Genomic DNA, 24659 nt, shown 5'->3' on the forward strand with positions numbered 1-24659 from the left:
TATTTATTTGATATGCATTTTTTTTTAGAGATGGGTGATCACGTGTCCGGGGGTTAGTTACGTTGAAGCGCCCGGTCAACCACGTGACGGAGCTATTTGCGGTGTCAAAGTGGAAAAGACACAGGTAAATGCCGAGTCTCTCGCTTATTGTCTGCGCGAGTCGGTTCGGCATAGTTCCTCATATAAGTGTATTATTTTGGGGCTTTGAGGTTTCATTTCGTCGAAATCCGATTAGGAGGTCGACAGAGAGACCGCTTGGTCGGTTTTTATAGCAGAATATCTGACATTCATCTGGGTTTCTGGTCAGTATCGCTTGTTATTTATTTTCTTTATTTTTGGGCCTACGGGCCTACCTAGAGCCTCGGTGTCGTGTTTATTTAAACAGACATCGGAGGCGCGTTTGCTGGTGCTGCATAGTGCAACTTGTAATGTGATTTGTGAGTTAGTTACCACGTTAATGTGCGGCCTATACGTTTGTGGGCTCAGTAATATGCCTTACTAGTAACCATGTTTGCCAGTTAGGCTAAAAGTGATGATTTGCAACAATCTAGCTAGCTATCTTCTCTTCGCCATGAGGTTGAGAAGAACGGAATCTCATCGACATCTTCGGCCAGGCTGGATGGATGTTCCCTAAAAATGGCATCTTAGCTCGCTAACATTTGGACAATAATGTTATGTTTATGAAGCAAATTGTATTTATTGAAAGACCTGACGTTAGCTAGTTAATGGTTGTGGTGAAATTATATTCATGGAGTTTATCTAATGTTGGGTAGCTTAGCTAAAGACGAATCGCTAGCTATCGTTAGCTAAATAAAACCATGTTGTGGATGTCAAATCCAGAGCGATGTGTATATTGCATCGTTCGCTAGTGGACGCCATTACAATCTGCTAAATTAGTTCGCAAACAAGTTACCATAGTAGTTACAGTACCTTGTTAGCTAGACTCAGCTAACAAACTACCATAGTAGCTATATTATCTTGTTAGTTAGCCTCCCAGCAAATGTGTGCCAAATAAATGTAATTTGCCAGATCTCAATTAGCTAAAGTAGCTAACTAATGTTCGCGAACTCAAATTTCATTGGACCCTATTTGGATATACTAAACCTAACGTTAACTACCTAACTAGGTATAGAATTTAAGTTGGACAATTAGCTAGCTAGGACCATTGTTTAAATTTAGGTAACGTTAGCTTAGTTAACCATGTCTTTGGATAGGTCGTTACAACAGCCACAGTCAGAAACCCCGCCTATTTCTACAAAAACTCAAATTAAAATAGATACACAAGGCGAGGTATGGCTTAACAACCACAAATTAAATGGCATTATGAACTGTATAACTGGCGACTGAGGTCAGCATGCATGCGCCTGGCCTGCCAAAAGGAGTCGCTGGAGCGCGATGGGGTCAAGGACATCCCGGCTGGCCAAACCCACCCCTACTCGGATGACGCCTGCTCATGGTTCTCCAGATCGCAGCCGGCTGCGGCACAGCCTGGGATCAAACCCGGGTCTGTAGTGACGCCTCTAGCAGTGCCTTACACGGAACCCAAACTGGCTGCACCGTCGTGTATAAATGTATTTTGTCCCCCTATACCAAACGCAGGTTAAAATATAAAAACAAACTGGACCAATGACATTAATTTTGGGACAGGTCGAAAAGCATTAAACATGTATGGCAATTTAGCAATTTTGCACTTGCTAGCTAACGTTAATTTGTCGTATTTAGCTAGTTTGCTGTTGCTGGCTAATTTTTCCTGGCATATAAACATTGAGTTGTTGTTTTACCTGAAATGCACAAGGACCTCTACCCCAACAATTAATCCACACAAAACGGCCAACCAAATTGTTTCTAGTCATCTCTCCTCCTTCCAGGCTTTTTCATCTTTGAACTTATATGGTGATCGCATCTAAACTTTCATTGTATTACCACAACAACCGGCAACAAAGTTCGTCTTTCAATCACCCACGTGGGTACCTGCTTCTATAAACCAATGAGGAGATGGGAGTGGCAGGACGTTCAGCGCGATCTGCATCAGAAATAGGAATGACTTCTATTTTAGCCCTTGGCAACGCAGAGGCTCGCGAGCGCAGTGGGTGCAATAATTGAATAACATGGATTTCAAAAATTATTTTTAGACTCCTGCCACTCGTGATGGGTTTAAGTCCGGGCTCTGGCTGGACCACTCAATGTCATTGACTTGTCCCGAAGCCACTCCTGTGTTGTTTTTGCTGTATGCTTAGGGTTGTTGTCCTGTTGGAAGGTGAACCTTTGCCTCCGTTTGAGGTCTTGAGTGCTCTGGAACTGGTTTTCATCAAGGTTCTCTCTGTACTTTGCTCCTTTCATCTTTCCCTTGATCCTGACTAATCTCCCAGTCCTTGCTGCTGAAAAACATCCCCACAGCATGATGCTTCCACAACCGTGCTTCTCAGTAGAGATGGTGCTAGGTTTCCTCCAGACGCGAGGCTGGGCATTTCGGCAAAATCTTGGTTTCATCAGACCAGAGAATCTTGTTTTCTCATGGTCTAAGAGTCCTTTAGGTGCCCGTGGGCAAACTCCAAGAGGACGGTCATGTGCCTTTTAACTGAGTGGCTTCTGTCTGAACACTCTACCTTAAAGGCCTGATTGGTGGAGTGCTGCAGAGATGGGTTGTCCTTCTGGTAGATTCTCCCATCTCCACACAGGAACTCTGGAGCTCTGTCAGTTACCTTCGGGTTCTTGTTCACCTCCCTGGCCAGAGTTCTTCTTCCCATTTGCTCAGTTGATTCAAAGATGGCGTAGCAGTGCAGACGTTGTTTGTCGGTCTCACGTGTACATTTAGTCTTTTTTTGTATACATTTCTATATATTTTCAATCTCAACATTTTTAAAATGAAATACACCTTCCGGCATCCCGCCTCACCCAATGTGATACGGATCTGCTATTTGTAGACCTTATAACCAGAACATCCATCAGAAGCTAATTATCTAATTATCTACTAGCTATTTAGTCATTGTTAGCCACTGCTAGCAGCCTTTACCTTTAGCACAGATACCAGCTGCTTTTAGCCTGGATAATACTTGCCAGCCTGCCTGCTCAGCGCGTTAACTAGTGTGTCCAGAGATGCAACCTCTTATCGTCACTCAATGCCTAGGTTTACCTCCACTGTACCCGCACCCTACTATACCCCTGTCTGTACATTATGCCCTGACTATCCTACCATGCCCAGAAATCTGCTCCTTTTATTCTGTCCCCAACCCATAAGATGACCAGTTTTGATGGTCTTTAGCTGTACCCTCATCATACTCCTCCTCGGCTGATGTGGAGGTTAACCCAGGCCCCGTGTGATCCCAGGCGCTCACATTTGTTGACCTCTGTAACCGTAAAAGCCTTGGTTTCATGCATGTTAACATCAGAAGCCTCCTCCCTAAGTTTGTTACTCAGTACTTTAGCACACTCCGCCAACCGTGATGTCCTTGACGTGTCTGAATCCTGGCTTGGGAAGGCCACCAAATATTCTGAGATTCCCATCCCCAACTAAAACATTAGCCGTCAAGATAGAACTACCAAAGGGGGAGGAGTTAGCCTGCAAAGTTCTGTCCTACTTTCCAAGTCTATGCCCAAACAGTTCGAGCTTCTAATTTAAAAAATTAATCTCTCCAGAAATAAGTCTCCACCTGTTATAGACTCCCTTCAGCTCCCAGCTTGTACCCTGGACACCATATGTGAATTGATTGCCCCCCCCCATCTATCTTCAGAGCTTGCACTGTTAGGTGACCTAAACTGGGATATGCTTAACCGGTTATGGCTGCAATCCCGATACCGGGATCAATATGACAACTACCAGTGAAAATAGAGGGCGCCAAAATTCAAACCACAGAAATCTCATAATTACAATTCCTAAAACATACATGTCATATCATTTTAAATACATTTTCTTTGTTAATCCCACCAAAGTGTCCGATTTCAAATAGGCTTTTCAGCGAAAGCACGACAAACGATTGTTAGGTCTCCACCAAACCACAATAAGCACAGCCATTTTCCAGCAAAATATAACCTTCATAACCAGAAATAAAGAAAATTAATCACTAACCTTGAATTATCTTCATCCGATGACAGTCATAGGACTTCATGTTACACAATACATGCATGTTTTGTTTGATGAAGTTCATATTTATATAAAAATAATTGAGTATACATTGGCTATTTAGATTCACTAGTTCCAAAAACAAGTGATTTTGCATAGCCACATTGTTTCAACAGAAATACTCATCATAAATGTAGATGATAATATAGTTATACACATGGAATTATAGATATACCTCTCCTTAATGCGACCGCTGTGTCAGGTTTCAAAAAACTTTACGGAAAAAGAAATGCATGCAATCTGAGACGGCGCTCAATTTAACACCACAGCCGCAAAGATGGCGTCTAAACAAGAAATTACATGATACATTTTCCCTTTGATCTACATCAGAAAGCACTCCAGGAATCCCAGGTCCACAATAAATGTTTTTGTTCGAAAATGTCTTATTTATCTCCAAATACCTTCTTTTATTAGAGCGTTTGGTATACATATCCAAACGCTAATTCTGGTCAGCGTTATATCGGACAAACTTCAAAAAGTGATATTACCGGTCGAAGAAACATTTCAAACTAAGTACAGAATCAATCATTAGGATGTTTTTAACATATAGCTTCAAAGTTCCAACCGGAGTATTCTTGTCTTCGTGAGCAATGGAAGGCAAGTGACTACCATGAGGAAAAAGTGGGATCACAAAATGGCTGCTTGATGGACAGCTGATATATTCTGCTCTCATTCACTCACACAACAACATAGAAGCCTCATTATACTTTCTATTGATGGTTGACATCTAGTGGAACCCATAGGCAGTGCAACATCATTCATATCTCGGCGGGATTTCATTGGGGACTCTGGTGAATACATACAAGCTCAGATTTCTGACTTCCTGTTTTGATTTCAACTGTGGATTTTGAGTTCTGTTATACTCACAGACATCATTCAAACAGTTTTTGAAACTTCAGTGTTTTCTATCCAATACTAATAATAATAATAATAATATGCGAATATTAGCAACTATGACTGAGGAGCAGGTCGTTTTGATATGGGCACCTTTTCATCCAAGCTACTCAATACTGCCCCTGCAGCCATAAAAAGTTAACACCCCGGCAGTCCTACAATCTAAGCTTGATGCCCTCAATCTCACACAAATTATCAAGGAACCCACCAGGTACAACCCTAAATCTGTAAACATGGGCACCATCATAGATATTATCCTGACCAACTTGCCCTCCAAATACACCTCTGCTGTTTTCAATCTGGATCTCAGCGATCATTGCCTGCATCAGCTAAGGGTCTGTGGTCAAATGACCACACCTCATCACTGTCAAACGCTCCCTAAAACAATTCTGCGAGCAGGCCTTTGTAATTGACTTGGCCCGGGTATGCTGGAAGAATATTGACCATCCCGTCAGTAGAGGATGCCTGGTCGTTCATTAAAAGTAATTTCCTCACCATCTTAAATAAGCATGCCCCTTTCAAAAATGTAGAACTAAGAACAGATATAGCCCTTGGTTCATTCCAGACCTGACTGCCCTCGACCAGCACAAAAACATCCTGTGGCAGACTACACTAGCATCGAATAGTCCCTGAGATGTACCACTTTCCAGGGAAGTCAGGAACCAATACACATAGTCAGTTAGGAAAGCTAAGGCTAGCTTTTTCACAGAAATTTGCATCCTGTAGCCTTAACTCCAAAAAGTTCTGGGACACTAAAGTCCATGGATAATAAGAGCACCTCCTCCCAGCTCCCCACTGCACTGAGGCTAGGAAAGACTGTCACCACTGATAAAACTACAATAATCGAGAATTTCAAGAAGCATTTCTCTACCTCTGGTCATGCTTTCCTCCTGACTACCCCGGCCAACCGCTCCGCACCCCCCGCAGCTACTTGCCCAAGCCTCCCCAGCTTCTCCTTCACCCAAATCCAGATAGCTGATGTTATGAAAGAGCTGCAAAACCTGGACCTGTATAAATCAGCTGGGCTAGACAATCTGAACCCTCTCTTTTTTTAAATTATCCACTTCAATTGTTGCAACTCATATTACCAGTCTGTTCAACCTCTCTTTCGTATTGTCCGAGATCCCTAATGATTGGAAAGCTGTCGCGGTCATCTCCCTCTTCAAAGGGGGAGACACTCTAGACCCAAACTGTTATAGACTTATATTCAGCCTGCCCTGCCTTTCTAGTCTTCGAAAGCCAAGTTATCAAACAGATCACTGACCATTTTGAATCCCACCATACCTTCTCTGCTGTGCAGCCTTCTTCATCGACCTGGCCAAGGTTTTTGACTCTGTCAATCACCACATTCTTATCGGCAGACTCAACAGCCTTGGTTTCTCAAATGACTGGTTCACCAACTACTTCTCAGAGTTCAGTATGTCAAATCAGAGGGCCTGTTGTCCGGACCTCTGGCAGTCTCTATGGGGGTACCACAGGGTTTAATTCTTGGGCTGACTCTTTTCTCTGTATATATCAACGATGTCGCTCTTGCTGCGGGTGATTCCCTGATCCACCTCTACGCAGACGACACCATTCTGTATACATCTGGCCCTTCTTTGGACACTGTTAACCAACCTCCAAACGAGCTTCAATGCCATACAACACTCCTTCCGTGGTCTCCAACTGCTTTTAAACGGCAGTAAAAAACTAAATGCATGCTCTTCAACCCATCGCTACCCGCACCCACCCACCATCACTACTCTGGACGGTTCTGAATTAGAATATGTGGACAACTACAAATACCTAGGTGTCTGGTTAGAGTGAACTCTCCCTCCAGACTCATATTAAGCATCTCAAAAATTAAATTGTGAATCAGTTTCCTATTTTGCAACACAGCCATCTTCACTCACGCTGCCAAGCATACCCTCGTAAAACTGACCATCCTAACGATCCTCGACTTCGGCGTTGTTATTTACAAAATAGCCTCCAACACTACTCAGCAAATTGGATGCAGTCGATCACAGCGCCATCCGTTTTGTCATCAAAGCCCCATATACCACCCACCACTGCAACTTGTATGCTCTCGTCAGCTGGCCCTCGCTACATATTCGTTGCCAGACCCACTGGCTCCAGGTCATTTAAGTCTTTGCTAGGTATAGCTCCGCCTTGTCTCAGCTCACTGGTCATAGCACTCACCCTAGGCATGCGCTCCAGCAGGTATATCTCACTGGTCATCCCCAAAGCCAACACCTCCTTTGGCTGCCTTTCCTTCCATTTCTCTGCTGCCAATGACTGGAACAATTTGCAGAAATCGCTGAAGTTGGAGACTTGTATCACCCTCACTAACTTTAAGCATCAGCTATCTGAGCAGCTTACCGATCGCTGCAGCTGTACACAGCCCATCTGTAAATAGCCCATCCAGCTACCTACCTCATCCCCATTGTATTTATATACTTTTTTGCTCTCTTGCACACCAGTAGTTCTACTTGCACATCTATCACTCCATTGCTAATTTGCTAAATTGTAATTACTTTGCTACTATGGCCTATTTATTGCCTTAACAACTTACTCTGTTTGCTCACACTGTATATAGACTTTCTATTGTTATTGACTGTACGTGTGTTTATTCCATGTGTAACTCTGCTGTTTGTGTCGCACTGCTTAGCCTTCTTGGCCAGGTCGCAGTCGTAAATGAACTTGTTCTCAACTGGCCTACCTGCTGAAATAAAAAAACTAATCTTCACCTGGGTGGCCAGAGAGAGCCTTGGTAGTTCCAAACTTCTTCCATTTAAAAATGGAGGCCACTGTGTTGGGGACTGCAGACATTGCAGCAGAGATTTGGTACCTTACCCAGATTTGTGCCTCAACACTACTCTCAGAGCTCTACGGACAATTATTTTGACCTCGTGGCTTGGTTTTGCTCTGAAATGTACTGTCATTTGTGGGACCTTATACAGACAGGTGTGTGCCTTTCCAAATCATGTCCAATCAGTTGAATTTACCACAGGTGGACTCCAAGTTGTAGAAACATCTCAAGGATAATCAATGTACCGTAATTTCCGGACTATAAACCGGTACTTTATTCCCAGGCTTTGAACCTCGTGGTTTATACAATGACGCGGCTAATTTATGGATTTTTTTTCTGCTTTCAAAAAAACTGAGCACCGTCACATAATGTGACGTAAATCGAGCGCACTCAAACTTCCCATTATTCTGATTACGGTAGTAAAGGCTGTGTAAAGTTCATTTGTTTCAATGTACCGGTAGGCACCTGCGGCTTATAGACATGTGCGGCTTATTTATGTACAAAATACATATTTTTTTATAATTCAGTGGGTGCGGTTTATATTCAGGTGCGCTTAATAGTCCAGAAATTACGGTAAACAGGATGCGCCTGAGCTCAATTTCGAGTCTCATAGCAAGGGTCTTATGTACATTTTTTAACATTTGTTTTTTATACATTTGCAAACTTTTCTTAACCGGTTTTCACTTTGTCATTATGGACTATTGTGTAGATGAGAATTAAAAAATTATAATTTTACAATAAGGCTGTAATGTAACAATGTGGAGGAAGGGGTCTGAATACTTTTGAAATGCACTGTATGTGTGTGTATACAGGGGCAATTTGTAAAAGAGACCTTGGTCTTTAAAGTAATTGACGCAGGAGGGCAAAAATGCATCTGATGCACTTAGCTGTTCTACGAGTGGTCTGAGGCAGGCGTTTTAGATTACAATTTAAGTACAATGTTAATAATTATGTTTTGGGAAACCAGTATATTTAACAATGCTCCTAAGAACATTTTAATGTTAACTTAAGCTCCTGGGATCAGGGCCCTTGGCCTTTACGATATCACTATCTATGCTCTATTCCCAGTTCTGGGGTTAAACTCCATGTTTTTTGGGGGGTACTGTTTTTCTAGGTAGTACATTTGATCCCTAACATCGTGTGAAAGATGCGCATTAACAATTGCTATTGAAAATCAAAATGGTTATTTCTAGATTGTTACCAGGCCACACTCATTTATAGGTTAATTAAGCCACTGATTCTCAGGAACTGCAAAACTGCCATAAGCAGTCTTACCAACTAGTTTTTTAACTAACCCTGGTCGTACTTTACAATATTCATTCTGTAATTAGTGAATAATTTGCACTTAAATCCGTGGTGATGTTCCCAAACCCTACCTTACTAATTTGTTTCACCTAACCACCAAAAATGCATGGTTTTAGTGTCGGTTGGATTTTCCAAATGGTAATTTGACGTTGAACCTCTCTCCCAACTCTTTCTCAGGTGTTATTCCTTTGTAAATACTGTTATTTGTATATACTGTAAATGATGACGTCTGTGGGCGGAAACCGAGCCTGCGGCAGTTGGGAGCAGCAGACAGGCCAGACACAGCACAAGCAGAGACCTCAGGTTGGTACCTCGCCCTCGACCCTTCTGCCCACACTGGATGTTACTTACCACACACACAGACCCAACGCTGATTCTTTGTTTCCAGGGCCTAAAATGAACTTTTTGGTCCACCAGCCACTGTGGCAAGTAGATGGCGAAATCTACCAGCCACTCCAATTGTATTTATTTTAACAGCCAAAATATTATTTGATATTTATTTACGGTTGTTTTTACAAAAATGCATGCTTAATTTTTCTAAAACAAAAAATATTTTAGTAGAAAGTAATGTGATATATTCCTCTATTTGTTACCCAAGTCGCTTGACTAAAATACCTGCCACTTTAAGGGCGGGAGGTTACCATAGTAACAGTGCCACTCAAGTTGTCAAGTGGTGGTGAGATTTTGGATCTGACTAGTAGTAGACAGCGTCTCTTCACTATCAGTTAAAGCAGCAGATTCAAACTAACATTAAAAATCAACCGACCGTGTCAACAAAACAATGTAAATACTAGAGATGACTATTTAGTCGATTGGTCGACTGAATCTCTTTAGTCAAGCAGTCGCAATTTATTTTTCTTTTCATGGTGCACCTGTCTGATTCGCGCCTGTCTCTGGACTAATTCATTGCGGAGGCCACGGATGGCACAGTCCATCACTTGAAGGCATGTGATAGTTAAATTGTATATGGTTATTATGTCAAAAAAAAAAATGTCGCTACACTAATAAATGTAATATTATTTTATAACAAATGAGCCTTCTCCCGCGTTGGATTGGCGCCTTTCCTCATGTTGCTACACTATTTACAAAAGTATGTGGACACCCCTTCAAAATTTCGATTCTTCTGTTTCAGCCACACCTGTTGCTGCCAGGTGTATAAAATCAAGCACACAGCCATGCAATCCTCATAGACAACATGGAAGAACTGTGACTTTCAATGTGGTACCGTCATATTACGTATCTTTCCAACAAGTGAGTTTATCAAATGTATGCCCTGCTAGAGCCCCACTCAACTAAGTGCTGTTATTTTGAAGTGGAAACGTCAGGAGCAACAAGGCTCAGCCGCAGCTTGGTAGGCTGCCACACAAGCTCACATAACTATGAGTGCTTAAGCATGTAGCGCGTAAAAAATAATCGGTTCTTGGTTGCAACACTCGCTACTAAGTTCCAAACTGCCTCTGGAAGCAACGTTGACACGATAACTGTTCGTCGGGAGCTTCATGAAGTGGGTTTTCATGAGCAGCCGCACTCATGCCTAAAATCACCATGCGCAATGCCAAGCGTTGGCTGGAGTGGTGTTAAGCTCGCCGCCATTGGTCTCTGGATCAGTGGAAACGTGTTCTCTGGAGTGATGAATTATGCTTCACCCTCTGGCTGTCTGACGGATGAATCGGAGTTTGGTGGATGCCCGACTGGATAGTGTCAACTGTAACGTTTGGTGGAGGAGGAATAAATGTTTGGGGCTGTTTCATGGTTTGGGCCCAGTGAAGGGAAATATTAATGCTAAAGCATACAATGACATTCTAGACAATTCTGTGCAGTTTGGGGAAGGCCCTTTCCTGTTTCTGCATGACATTGCCTCTGTGCACAAAGCGAGGTCCATACAGAAATGGTTTGTCGAGATTGGTGTAGAACTTGACTGGCCTGCACAGAGCCCTGACCTCAACCTCATCGAACACCTTTTGGGATGAATTGGAATGCCTAATGAGCCATGACTAATCGCCCAACATCAGTGCCTCATCTCACTAATGCTCTTGTGGCTGAATGGAAGCAAGTCCCCGCAGCAATGATCCAACATTTAGTGGAACGCCTTCCCAGAAGAGTACAGGCTGTTATAGCAGCATAGGGAGGACCAACTCTATATTAATGCCCATGATTTTGGAATGAGCAGGTGTCCACATACCTTTGGTCATGTAATGTAGCTACAAATCATAACCTGCAATTTTTTCAGTTCGCACATCTATTTTTAGGTACATATGTAAGTACAATTGTTGCACTGTAAAGCCTTGACATTTTACTTGCAGATGAAGCATCATGCTCTCCCCCACCTCTGTGTAAAGAAATTAGACTACAACCAGCCACGGGTACCGGGAGGCAGGACAGACGGCAGACTGTCAAACCAGCATGGCTTCCCTGTCATCGCTCTCTTTGTGACTGACAGGGCGGCACCTGTCATATCAGTAGATCACTAGAAGATGCATATCGTTCATTCTAGCAGGAGAGGGCTCTGCAGACTTTTCTGATTAGTGCATTGAAAATTATCGCCTAGTTAATTTAAGTGAAAAAAGTAGCCGGCTGCAAGTGAGTAGTCAGCTGTTCAGCGCTAGTGGAAGGCACTTGAGTTCTGGACAATTTTATGTTGTCTGAATCACCCACCTGTGGAATTTTATGACGCTGAATCGTTAGATTTGCCAATTCTGATTGAATCAACATTCAGCGTTTACTGTAAATGCAGTGTCTACTTTAGAATGGTAGTGTGTTTTAAGTCCAAAAATTGATGTATTAACTACAGATTGCCCCTTTGTCTATCAATAGTGTGAAAGTTTGAGCATGTGTCCGTTAGGCCGAAGGATTTTTCACATCACCATGAATTAGATTCAACAATAAAGGCCTCACTTTAATTCCATAGGCTCAGATTCTCACTACGCAGCTGTTGCAAGAGTGCACTTTTCACTGGCTGTCCACTGGTTTCAAAAACAATGATTGATAGGCAGCTTAAACTCCATTATTGGGTTGAAATACACAATTAGATTTGTAAACAGCCATCCACAACGACCACAATCCGTAAGGTGCAAATAGCTGAAGGAGAGTGCAGCAGTGTGATTCACATCAATGCGCTATGTAGATATCAATAAGTGATTTCCGTATCACCGTGGACTACACTGCTGTCATCCTTAACTCCAAGCGTTTATTTAAGTTGAATAATCTTTGCATGCCGACAGCAGTCGCACCATTGGAAGACAGCTTATTCCTGCTCTTTTACCGCGATCCTTCAACCCCATTTGGTATGTCATCATAGTGGTCTCTGACTTGTGGTCAGACTTGCTCAGGTGGAACAAACGTATACTTGCCTTTTTTTTCAATGCTGATTTGATTGTCATTAGGAAAACAAGTGTTAAAAAAAGTACTTGTTGCTTGATCGAGTCTCCGTGCTGACAAGGTAAAAATCTGTCTTTCTGCCCCTGAACAAGGCAGTTAACCCGCTGTTCCCTGGTAGGCTGTCATTGTAAATAATAATTTGTTCTTGACTGACTTGCCTAGTTAAATTTTAAAAAAATAATAGAGACGACAGACACTTTTTTTTTTTTAAAGGCTATTTGTGGTCACTCAGAAGTTGTTCCACCCTTCTCTACACAGGCCACTGCTGAGCAGATCCGACTCGCGCAGATGATTTCGGACCACAATGATGCTGATTTTGAAGAAAAAGTTAAGCAGGTGAGAGCGAACATGGCATCCCAGTGCCCTTTAAGACCCTTTTTGCTGCCTGAAGGGAGAACCGTTACATTAATGTAAATTCACAGAGATCTAGAAGTGTCTTAGCCTCTCTTGACACTTTCTCTGGTCTGGTAGCTAGAGCTTAAAGTAGAATTGTCAAAAATATTCCATAACCCTTTACACTTGTGGGAATTGGCTAGGGCTAAATTGAAACGTTTCTCACTGAATAAATATGAAAAGCATACATTCCATTCTGGAAGTATTCTGACCACTTGACTTTTCACATTTGTTGTTACAGGCTTATTCTAAAATTAATTAAATACAGAATGTCTTCAGTCTACACACACTACCCCATATTGACAAAGTGAAAACGGGTTTTTTGAGATGTATTCAGACCCTCAGCTCTGTAGAGAAGAATGGGAGAAACTCACGAAATACAGGTGTGCCACGCTTGTAGCGTCATACCCAAGAAGACTCTAGACTGTAATCGCTGCCAAAGGTGCTTCAACAAAGTACAGGGTAAAGGGTCTGAATGCTTATGTAAATGTTATTTAATTTTTTTTAGATAAATTTGCAAATATTCGTGAACCTGTTTCTGCTTTGTGGTATTGTGTGTAGATTGAAGGGGATGACGACGATTAAATCCATTTTAGAATAATTCTGTAACCTAGCAAAATGTGGGAGAAGTAGTGGTCTGAATACATAAGCATGGTAAAAATTAAAATAACAGTTTGGAGATTATGGGGAATGTATTAGACAAGTTGGACACAACAGGTTCACCCGACAAGACTTATTCCAAATATAATTTGTTAATAACATCGTAATATACTCTGGATACGTTCAGAAACATACGGTTATTCCTGGAGAATGTGGGTTAAGTGCAACGTAAGACAAATACAATTGCAATGGTTTGATGGTTACAATTGCAATGGTTTGAACTAACTGCTGTCTCAAGTTGGCCATACACCTCTCCTAAGTAATTACAAAACACTTATGACTAAATATAAAAATGTTTAGCTCTCCTAGCTGTGCCATTGAAACTAGAGCATGCACTTGTAGTTTTGTTTGGGGGACAACCCTACATCCCAGCCAACACTATTTACACAATCCAAAAATGGCCCATTTAAAAAAAACATCTATCTGGTTCAGGTGGGCATCATTTGAAGGGTTGTTCTATTGCCAGCATGACTTACTAAGTTATACAATAGTCTTTGGGTTTTAGGCTTTCACAGGTGTTTGACTTGCTTGTATGACATCAGTCACATTTTTATTATAATCCTCAACATCTCATCTTTCAAAATACGTAGTCGTCTCAAATGTACCCCCAATTTTGTGATTTCCTATTGGTAATTAGTCTTGTGCCATCGCTGCAGCTCCCGTACGGATTCAGGAGAGGTGAAGGTCGAGAGCCATGCATTCTCTGAAACACGACCCTGCCAAGCCACACTGCTTTGTTACACTATGTTCGCTTAACCCAGAAGCCAGCCGCACCAATGTGTCGGAGGAAACACTATACAACTGGCGACGTGTCGGCTTGCATGCACCCAGCCCACCACAAGGAGTCGCTGGAGTGCGATGGGACAAGAACATGCTGGCCGGCCAGCCAAACCCTCCCCTAACCCGGACGATGCTGGGCCAATTGTACATCGCCTCATGGGGGAGACCCGACTCTGTAGTGACGCTTCAAGCACTGCTGTGCCTTGGACCGCTGTGCTACTCAGGCAGCCAAATGTACAATAGTTGTCCATTTTAGTGGGAGGGATGTTTGCAACTACTTGTTTTGTGTGTGGGAGGTGTTAAAAAGGGTCAGTCTCAACCCATGCAGTGCTATAAAGCGCAGAGACTGAGCTGACATTATATATCATGTTACTTTACAGCCACTGTGTTCCAATTTCAAGTGCTTATTAGTGCCCAAATATCCTGTTTTCAACACTTATGAGGGTAAAGGGCTACGTTGCAATATACTCAAAGTTTCTTATCCATTTCCCTGTCCAGCTGATTGACATCACAGGCAAGGACCAGGATGAGTCTATGATTGCATTGCATGACTGCAACGGGGATGTCAACAGAGCCATCAACGTGTTGCTGGAAGGTAGCCCAGATACTGTGAGTTTGGCCTTTGTGTCCGGGCTTAGTTGTTGGCAAAGGGAGGGAGTAAACCAAGTTACCCATCCAGCTCATTACAGGGAGAATCCTAACTTCCGCTTAGTCTCCCACTGACATGAATGCATACCAAAGTGAAAATTCCACTTTAAGTGGAAGTTAAGATTCTCCCCTAATATAATCAAACTGAACCCTGTCACCTCACCTCTCCTCAGGACTCTTGGGAGATGGTGGGGAAGAAGAAAGGAGTGTCTGGTCAGAAGGAGCCTGGCCATGCTGAGACCGGCGAGGAAGGAAAGGAGAACCGGGAGAGGGGAGCAGAGAGGGACGTGGCACGTCGTCGAGGTGGAGCCCCACGCAGGGGTAGAGGGGCTAGTAGGGGACGAGAGTGTGAGTAGAAAGCACATGCCTTTTGCTTTAGGGTCGTGGGATGTGACACTGGCATACAAATAGGCTCTTTGTAGCTCCTGCCCTTGTTATGGAGGGGACAGTGTGTGCTACCAACATTCTCTCCTTAGATTTCTGGAAGAAAAATTGCCGTTGTAGCGACTTAACAGACATGTCTAACGTAATTTCTGACTCCACACACACACACACACACACACACACACACGTCTGTTTTTCCTCCCTACCTCTAATGCGCTCGCCATCTCCTCTCAGTCCGTGTACAGGAGAATGGTCTGGATGGAGGAAAGGCTGCTGGGATAGCAGGCAGGGGCACAGAGCGAGGCCACAGGGTGAGGGGCAGAGGAAGAGGTAAGTCCCTCGATCATTGGCAAGAGCTGTTGGTTGGACTCCTGATACAAGTTCCCAACACAAACTAAGGCTAATGCCCCCTCCTAGTGTGTCAGATGTCATAGCATTCCAGTGCTCCGGATGAACCTTTTACCCTGGTGCTACTAACCTTTTCAGTTGGTGCCACCAGTCCATGATTTTGTCAGGAATGCATGATTCAAGATATTTTGATGTACACCCTATTCTAGTGATTGTCATAAATGTTGGGTTGACAATTAGGTGGTTACTGTCAAAATAGAGCTCTAAAATGGTCACTTTTTCTTGTTGGCTCTGTGTACTAATATCACATGGGCTAATTCAACTACCTGAGGAAGTAGAAACTCAAAACACATGTTAGATTGCTAACACTAAATATAATACCTACTGCTAATAGCCATGTATTACCAATCTAACAGTAAACTTGAGTCCTATATGCACTCAATGTGAAGCTTGCACCAATTAGACAAATTAAATGTTTTACACTCAGCCAAGTCAAAGGGTCGCAAAATGCGGCTGAATGGTTGCATTATAGAGCCATGCGTTCTCTGTAGCGCGCTCAATACCATTTTAATGTGCATTCAAGAGGGCAAATGTTCCTCAAGGGACAATGCATTCTATTTTCTGTAGTATTTTTGGGTCAATGGTGTAACTTGTCTGTCCCTCTAGGGGGAGAACGGGAGCGAGGCAGGCGAGGGGGACGGTTTTCTGCGCAGGGCATGGGGTAAGTGAACACCTGTGCTGCTCACAGAGAAAAATGTCTGTTCCCTTTTGCCATGGTCACCAGAGAGCAGGACCTGGCCCATTTTAAGAATATACATCGGCCAAATCCAGTTGAGATGGGCTGTACATAAACCCTTATGTAACTCAATATGACCACCTCTGTACACTTGTCTGTGAATATGGGATTTGCATTCAAATCCGATATTGGTAGACCCCACACCATACATGTAACTCAACAGGTGGGCATTGAGACTGTTGCACATAGGGTTCTGCTCTCGGTGTCTCTGACATGGTGTTCTTGTTCCTTGTCTTTCCCTTTTGGGTTGAATGGAGCACCGGTTTGTGTGTTTGTATTGTCTGTCTGTGTATGCATTGCCTCGTACCCAATCCTGGTCATTGAGCACCCTAGATGTTTATATACAATATATTTTTGATTGTTTTGACGAGGCTCACAGTGACGAGATTGTAAACGGTCCTTTATACAGGCTTTGATAATGAGTAGTATCAAATTCCTTCTACATTAGACATATTTCTATCTTGTATGTCACTTTGTATTTAATTATAATTAACACTTAGTTGGCTATATAATTCCTCCTAGGTGTCAGGGCTAGCATTTAAGCTCCAGTGAGATGACTACTATTTCTAGGGTTGTCAAAGACCAGGCTTTGTGGGGTTTAGGTGAGTGGGCGCTGCTAGTGTGGGCTCTTTCCTAGGGGTGCAGCAGGTTAAAACGCTTCCTCAAAGATGAACCTGCATGTTCATTTCATCCCTTTGACATAATTAATGGTGATTTTTTTTTAATGTCTGAATCACCTGGATTGTGGAACATAAGATTAACTGATCATAAAATGCGAAAATTGTGTTTTAATGGCTACTTCAACTGCATCAGTGCTTTCATTTTAACAAGTTGAAATTATCTTTTAATGTTATTCTACAGTGTATAGGGGGGATACGTTAGAGGAGAGGGCCAATGCGTTGGCTGTGGCAGAACGGCTCCAGTCAGCCGGCGTGTATGTGTGCGCAAGTTTGGCTTGTTCTGATGGTGACTAACCTGGAGCGTGAGTGAGCCAGCGCCATAGGCTTACATAGACTGACAGCCAGGCAGTTTGTGTTGCGTTGTCCCCAACATGTCCCTCTTAGGATGTGTTGCTTCCGCTGCTGCTCTTGTGGCCTTTGGGCGCCTGTGTTTGCATGAGTGTGTTCTGTTGGTTTTAACTGTGCTTCCTCTCCTGATCATAATGCAATTATTGTTACTTATGGAACACAGTCTTCAGTTTGAGTGTTTGTTTGGCAGCCATGTTTTCCCCTTTTTTAGTCTACCAACTACACCTATAGAAAGTGACACTGCCCCAACAATGCAGTGTTGACAGATGTGTGTTGCAAAAGTGTGAGTGTAGTGACTTGTCCATGCATGTGATTTCCCTACATTCCTCTGTAAAATAATGAAGTCTAAAACCACACACTGCATCCCCATCTGTCCCCGTTGTGCTGCTTGTAATCGTTGCTGTTGTTTTTCCTCTAAAGCCAGATTGATAAGGGGCCCAGATATGATTTTTCAGGAGATGAGAGGTGAGTGCACCGCCACTGGTGTGTCAGTGTGTCAATCTTGCTATCTGTTGGGGGGATCATTCTGCCAAATGCCACGAGAGAGGGAAGGATGGAGCTAGACACACAGGGTATCAGGGCAGATGAAACCAATGTCGTGCACCCTGGTAACACGATATGGGGTTAAATGACAGCTGTCTATTGAACATCGAGGGTAAACCTGTTCACCCAAGCCCCATAAGAAATCACATGAATGTTTATTGGTCGCTTACACAGTTTGGCAGGTGTTATAGCGGTGCGTTGAAATGCTTATCTTAACAATGCAGTCAAATATCAATGTGTAGGGAGGATGCAATAAATCAAGAAGGGCAGGACGAATCCAATTAATAACCCAAATAGCACTGTAGCAGTATCAGAATTGAATCTGTACATCTCTACACTGGGGAATTTACACATGCTAAACTAAAATACAATCTACAGTAGTAGCTTATTCTAATAGTTCTATGTCAGGGATACAGTATTTCAATTCTGTTAAATGGGCGTGACCAGTGGTTCAATCAAAAGTCCCTCCCTGCCAATCTACAGCACCCCTGCTATCGTTGGTTCTCACCGGGAGCTAGTCAAACATGAATAGTCTGAATTCCAGTCAGATCCTGAAAATGACTGAAGTCCGTCTACTGTACTGCACTAGGTTGTACTGCACTGTACAACTTGTGTGCCTGAGCCTGAAAGAAGCAAGAGAATAGTTACTGTGAAATGATGCGTTGAAAGACGTTATGTTTTTTGCCACCGCGCAGTGCCAGAGAAAGAGTTGAGGAAAAATAAGGCACTGCCTGGATTATTTTCCCATTCCTTGGTTGTCCTCCAGTATTTTTGAATCTGTCATCCTGAGATTTCTCAGATGAATGTTGTCTAACTCCTACACATCAGATCACCTCAATCACTTCCTCGATCTCGCTGCTTACTTACTTCCTCCTTTACAGTATATCTCATTCCAGTTGGTAGACTCATAGGAAGGGGTTGTGCTCAAAACCACGGCTTCTTCTCTTTTGTAGAACGTTCAACCCGGCGGACTACGCTGAGCCGACCCAGACAGAGGAGAGCTACAGCGGGGGAAGCACCTGGAACAACACGGGAAACCTGGAGCCAGAGGAAGGACCCAGTAAGGAGCCCAGCTACTGCTCAGCCCCAGTCCAAAATCACCCAGCCTAGACCCTTCATATATCTCTGCAAGATGATTGAAAGTCCATCTAGTTTATCTAGAGCCAAAGGAAGGAACCATTAAGAAACCAAGCTAGTGCCTAGTCCAGAAAGATAGGTGTAGGCAAGATGGTGGAAAACCCAGCTGGCCTACCAAAGGGTTAGGTGGAAGTTAGCTTAACATTCCAGCTCAGACTGCTAACTCTAGCAGGCTTGTAATGGGTGTGCATGTGGCTAGTTGAACTCCAAACTCTTAATTGAGACCATTCTGGCTATGGTGTGATATAGGCTTTTAGAAGTGTCATCTTTATTTTATGACTTTTCGTTCATAGTCTTTGGTGTACTTATCAATGCAGAAGCACCTTTTCCCCACTCCTATCGATGAAATCATTTAAGTCAAGTTTTACTGTGAAGTTTCAAGTGTGTTCTATTATTACTAAATGTGTAATGTGATAGGTATTTTAATAGGGGTGTAACGGTTCTGTGTGAAATGCGGTTTTAGGGTCACGTTTTGGTACAGCGGGAAAATGTACAGGCCATTCACAATGTTCAGCTTTCAAAATGGTTGTAAAGTCGTAAATACAAGTTGAATGCATTCATATGATTTGAACTCGTTGAGAAACCATTTGGCGTCAACGATAAACTAAAAGTACAGCTATATGTGTAAACAAATTAGTTAAAACACATTAATAGATTGTTATAAATATTTTGTTGTATTAACTGCCAAAACTTCTCTTCTGGAGGCCATTTCCTTAGGTGACTTCAGAGGTCACCATGTGGGAGAAGTGGATGATAGCCTAGTTTCCCTCTAGTAATTATCAGTTTGAGGGCTGTTCAAGTGGATCTTTCTCATGTCATATGTGGTAAATTTCCACTTGGTTACGAACGCACCATGACACTGTCTCAAGTGTCAATTGCGCACTTGTGACTTATAAAGGGGGTATATCTTTTTTATGTGTTAATTTGGGTTCACAGGCTGAACCAAAGTCCCCTTATCAAACTGTTTGGTACGAATATGTGTACCGGTACACTATTTTAACGCTATTTTTTTTTTTTTACATTTGGGTAATAAAATATTGAATATGTCTTTCTCAAATGAAGGGGATGATGACAAATTCTTAACAAGTGGAGGGAATCTGATTTCATTGCTTAACTCGCAGCTCACGCTTCATTCTAAATAAATGAAGTTAGTCTGCCCTGGAGCAGGTTAGTTCTGAAGGATTCATTGCCATAGAAATGTACTTTGCTTAAAGGTGAGCTATTTTCATGGTCCAGGTTATCCCGAGTTAAACTTTGGTCAACTCGCTAACGCCTCAAACCCGGTACGCAGTATACCCCTCTGTAAACTTACATGTCTCACCTTTCACTTCTGCTTTTTGTAGGGATTGAGTACTCTGCAGGAGGAGAGGGAACAAATTACCAACCCAAGTTTGACTCTGCCCCTTGTAAGATTGAACCTCACTCCTTTTTTTTTGTTTGATGCCTGGTTGGGTTGAAACCTATTACTCAGTATGTTTTTCCTCTACATTCCTATAGGTGCCTGGAGGAGTGCGACGGAAGAGTGGGGTACTGAGGACTGGAATGAGGACGTGAGTACATTTTTACTATGCCTATTCATTGATTTGGTGGTGTGCCTATTTGATGTATGACTTATTGATGTATTCTGACAGATCTCATCTTTTGAATGAAAAAATAATGACAAATCACATTGTTTCTGCATATAGCACCCTCAAAGAATTCATACACCTAGACTTATTTCAGTCTTTTTGTTACCGCCTGAAAAGGAAATACAGAAATATCTCACAAGTATTCATCCCCCTGAGTCAATACTTGGTAGAACTCCTTTGGTAGCAATTACAGCTGAGTCTTTCTGGGTAACTAAGAGCTTTCCACAGCAGGATTGTGCAACATTTGCCCATTTAAAAAAATATATTTTAAAAATTCTTCAAGCTTTGTCAAATTGGTTGTTGATCATTGCTAGACAACCATGTTCAGGTCTTGGCGTAGATTTAAGTCCAAACTGTATCTCAGCCACTCCGGAACATTCACTGTCTTGGTAAGCAACTCCAGTGTAGATGTAGCCTTGTGTTGAGGTTCTTGACCTACTGAGTAGTGAATTAATCTCCCCAGTGCCTGGTGGCAAGCAGACTGAACCAGGATTTCCTGTAGGATTTTGCATGTGCTTAGCGCCATTCCATTTTTTTTTTTTTTATCCTGGAAAAACACCCCAGTCCTTAATGATCACATGCATACCCATAACATGATGCAGCTACCACTATGCTTGAAAATATGGAGAGTGGTACTCCGTAATGTGTTGTATTGAATTTGTCCCTAACACTTTGCCACATTTTTTTCAGCATTTAGTGCCTTGTAGCCTAATTGAGACCAGGGTCTCATTCCCAATGGTGCCCTGAGTACCAACAATTTGGTTGGGGCCTTTGGTTTGAGGGGGAATATACACGGCTTTAAATATAACCGAAGCGAATTCTCTTGGGAGGTAATACGGTCGGCATTTGAGGTATTCTAGGTCTGGTGAACAAAAGGATGTTATCACAATTCATGTGTTAACCTAGGATTACATCCATCTTTAACCCTTAGTTGTTGTTTTTTTGACATGTTTATCTGCAACAGAGTTAAACAGGGAAATAAAACAATTATGGGCATGATCTGAGTCGATGCTAGCTGACAATCCCTCAGTCACTTAACCCCAGCTCAGACATAAAAAACTGCATAAAAAGTATCTTATATGTGCAATGGGACAATGGTCACTAATCTCATTGGCAAATATCCAATTGTCTGTAAAATTGAGATTTTGTTAGAATAATATCTAAGAGGATTTTTCAGGGTTTAGCCGAGTTAGATTTAGCTCAGTACAAATATCTTTCAGCCCATCCGATACTAGCAATAACCAATCTAGATTTAAAATCACGATCAGTAATTCAGATTGAGCATAATTATACAGCAGGTCAGACAATTTGCTAAGACCACATCTGGAGGCTGATAAATTCCCGATAGCGTCAGATGGGCATTTTTTTTCTAAGTCTCGCACCCGCTCATTTTTCTCTACAATCAGAAAGCAAATTTGTTGGTCCGGACCTCTACAGTCCGTCTATACACTCTAAATAAAATGTGAAATGGTCTGTAAATGAATATAAAATATCTTGTGGAAGACTTTAACTACTCGCACCTTACACAAGTTGCTGGCTCTCCTAAGGCCTGCTCAGCAAGCTGGTGTGTGTGAAAGTAAGTATAAATGTCAAGGGAAGATGAACAGAAATCTAGGCCTAGGTTCTATTTCTATTGGTATTTGTGCTCCACTAGTTAACCTTATCGGAATAGGTCACACACCTAACAGATACGAGAGTTTGTCTATTTGATTTTTCTGTTTTCTTTGAAATAAATATGTATGTATGTATATATAAAATAAATCGCTCATCTTGCTCTCTCTTTCTCTTCTAGCTGTCAGAGACCAAGATCTTCACAGCCTCCAGTGTGGTCTCCATGCCACTCCCCCAGGAGAATGTCACCATCACTGCAGGACAGAGGTGGGTGGGCCTGACGCGTAATGCACACACCCACAGCCATTCACAAGAAATCAGTCGATTTAAATAAATGCGTTAGGCCCTAATCTCTGGATTTCACATGACTGGGAACACTGATATGCGTCTGTTAGTCACAGATAGCTTTAAAAAAATATGTTTGGATAAGAAAAGTATCAGTCGCTATCTAGTGTGACCACCATTTGCTTCATGCAGTGTGCCACATCTCTTTCGCAGGGTTGATCAGGCTGTTGAATGTTGTCCCACTCCTTTTCAATGGCTATGTGAGGTTGCTGGATATTGGCAGGAACTGGAACACGCTGTCATACATGTCGATGCAGAGTAACCCAAACATGCTCAATGGGTGATATGTATGAGTATGCAGGCCATGGAAGAACTTAGACAATGGGCCTCAGGAGCTTGTCACGGTATCTCTGTGCATTCAAATTGCCGTAGATAAAATGCAGTTGTGTTCGTTGTTTGGCTTATGCCTGCCCATACCATAATCCCACTGCCACCATAGGGCACTCGGTTCACAACGTTGACATCAGCAAACCGCTCGCCCACACGACGCCGTACACGTGCTCTGCGGTTGTGAGGCCGGTGGGACATACTGCTAAATCTAAAATGATAAAAAGTTTGTTAGAGAAATTAACATTCAATATTCTGGCAACAGCTCTGGGACAATCCTGTAGTCAGCATGCCAATTGCACACTCCCTCAATAGTTTAGACATCTGTAGCATTGTTGTGACAAAACTGCACATTTTAGTGGCCTTTTATTGTCCCCAGCACAAGTTGCGCCTGTGTCATAATTATGCTGTTTAATATATGCCACACCTGTCAGGTGGATGGAATATCTTGGCAAAGGAGAAATACTCACAAACAGGGTTGTAAACATAGACATTTCAGGGATCTTTTATTTCACCTTATGAAACATGGGATCATGTTTCATGTTCAGTTTGTATTATAACGACAACTTAGATTGCCATAAATGCAATGACAGAAGTGTTTTTGTTGTCACAATTTGAACAGCTCTGTCAAGACACCACCATGATAAAGCGTTAAACAGGTTTTAAATCGACTCGTGAATTGTATTGAATATAGCGACGTTCCCCCTTAAATCTTAATGCAATCACATAAAAAAAATCGGCAGATTATTATCAATGATGTAATGTAACAAGTTGTCCCGCGTAAGAAACCCTCACTGGTACCTTAGTTTATAGGAAGACCCATATACATGCAACCACTTTTCCACTCACTGAAAGCTATGCGTTGTGTATCCTGACTCATGTCCATGTAAAACACTTGTCTTCAACATCACCAAACTCTGCAGTCTAGTCAAATATCCAATGTTTTTTCACCTTTACTGAGTGTAGAACATTCAAATTTGTAATTCAAGCACTTCTGGTGTTGACTACGATTTTCAGCTCTGTATTATGTTTCATCCACCCCAAAACGTACTATCACATTTCCAATCAATTAGCTAACGTGACTCAGAACAACATCCATTTCTCAGACCCTGTGATAGGCTAGTGTCCTGTCTAGGGGTTGTACTTGTACATAAAGCTGCCTCACGCTACAGAAGCAGGAGATGGGCTCCTGCTCTATGGGCTGTTCTGGCTCGGACAAGGCTAATTACTAACTCTGACCTCTGTCCCCTGCAGGATTGATCTGGCAGTGCTGCTGGGGAAGACTTCCCCGTCCTCTGAGGCCCCAGGCCCCATAGAGGCCAGCCAGCCCCCCTCCCTCCCTCAGTCACTTGTGTTCAGCAACTCCAAGCAGCCGCTGTCTCAAACCACCTCCAGCAGCACCTCCTACACCCAGCACAGCATGGTGAGCCCACAGGACACACAACTGCCTTCACCCTATTCTACAGTTTTAGTGACTAAAGTATTGTACCAAAACGTTATGATACCACCAACATTTTCCAGCCCTACCAATCCAAAGAACACCTGT

General features: G+C 42.6%; 1 protein-coding gene across 9 annotated transcripts in view; it reads left to right on the forward strand.

Moving 5' to 3' along the window:
- LOC110519671 (ubiquitin-associated protein 2-like) overlaps nt 1-24659 on the forward strand; it is a 40626-nt gene continuing 15967 nt past the window's right edge. For 5 of the 9 annotated variants that reach the window (XM_036971589.1, XM_036971591.1, XM_036971594.1 and 2 more), the window contains exons 1-13: nt 117-302; nt 9285-9410; nt 12744-12821; nt 14817-14927; nt 15140-15314; nt 15585-15680; nt 16365-16419; nt 17943-17987; nt 19019-19125; nt 20546-20608; nt 20700-20752; nt 22623-22708; nt 24368-24536. In XM_036971589.1, the coding sequence (XP_036827484.1) occupies nt 9327-9410; nt 12744-12821; nt 14817-14927; nt 15140-15314; nt 15585-15680; nt 16365-16419; nt 17943-17987; nt 19019-19125; nt 20546-20608; nt 20700-20752; nt 22623-22708; nt 24368-24536 (1122 nt within the window). In that variant the 5' untranslated portion in view covers nt 117-302; nt 9285-9326. Of the gene's footprint in view, nt 303-9284; nt 9411-12743; nt 12822-14816; nt 14928-15139; nt 15315-15584; nt 15681-16364; nt 16420-17942; nt 17988-19018; nt 19126-20545; nt 20609-20699; nt 20753-22622; nt 22709-24367; nt 24537-24659 lie in introns of all 9 variants that reach the window. The other 4 variants (XM_036971593.1, XM_036971597.1, XM_036971590.1 and 1 more) reach the window with 3 other exon arrangements.

Source organism: Oncorhynchus mykiss, chromosome 32, assembly GCF_013265735.2.
Source record: "Oncorhynchus mykiss isolate Arlee chromosome 32, USDA_OmykA_1.1, whole genome shotgun sequence".
NCBI lineage: Eukaryota > Metazoa > Chordata > Actinopteri > Salmoniformes > Salmonidae > Oncorhynchus > Oncorhynchus mykiss.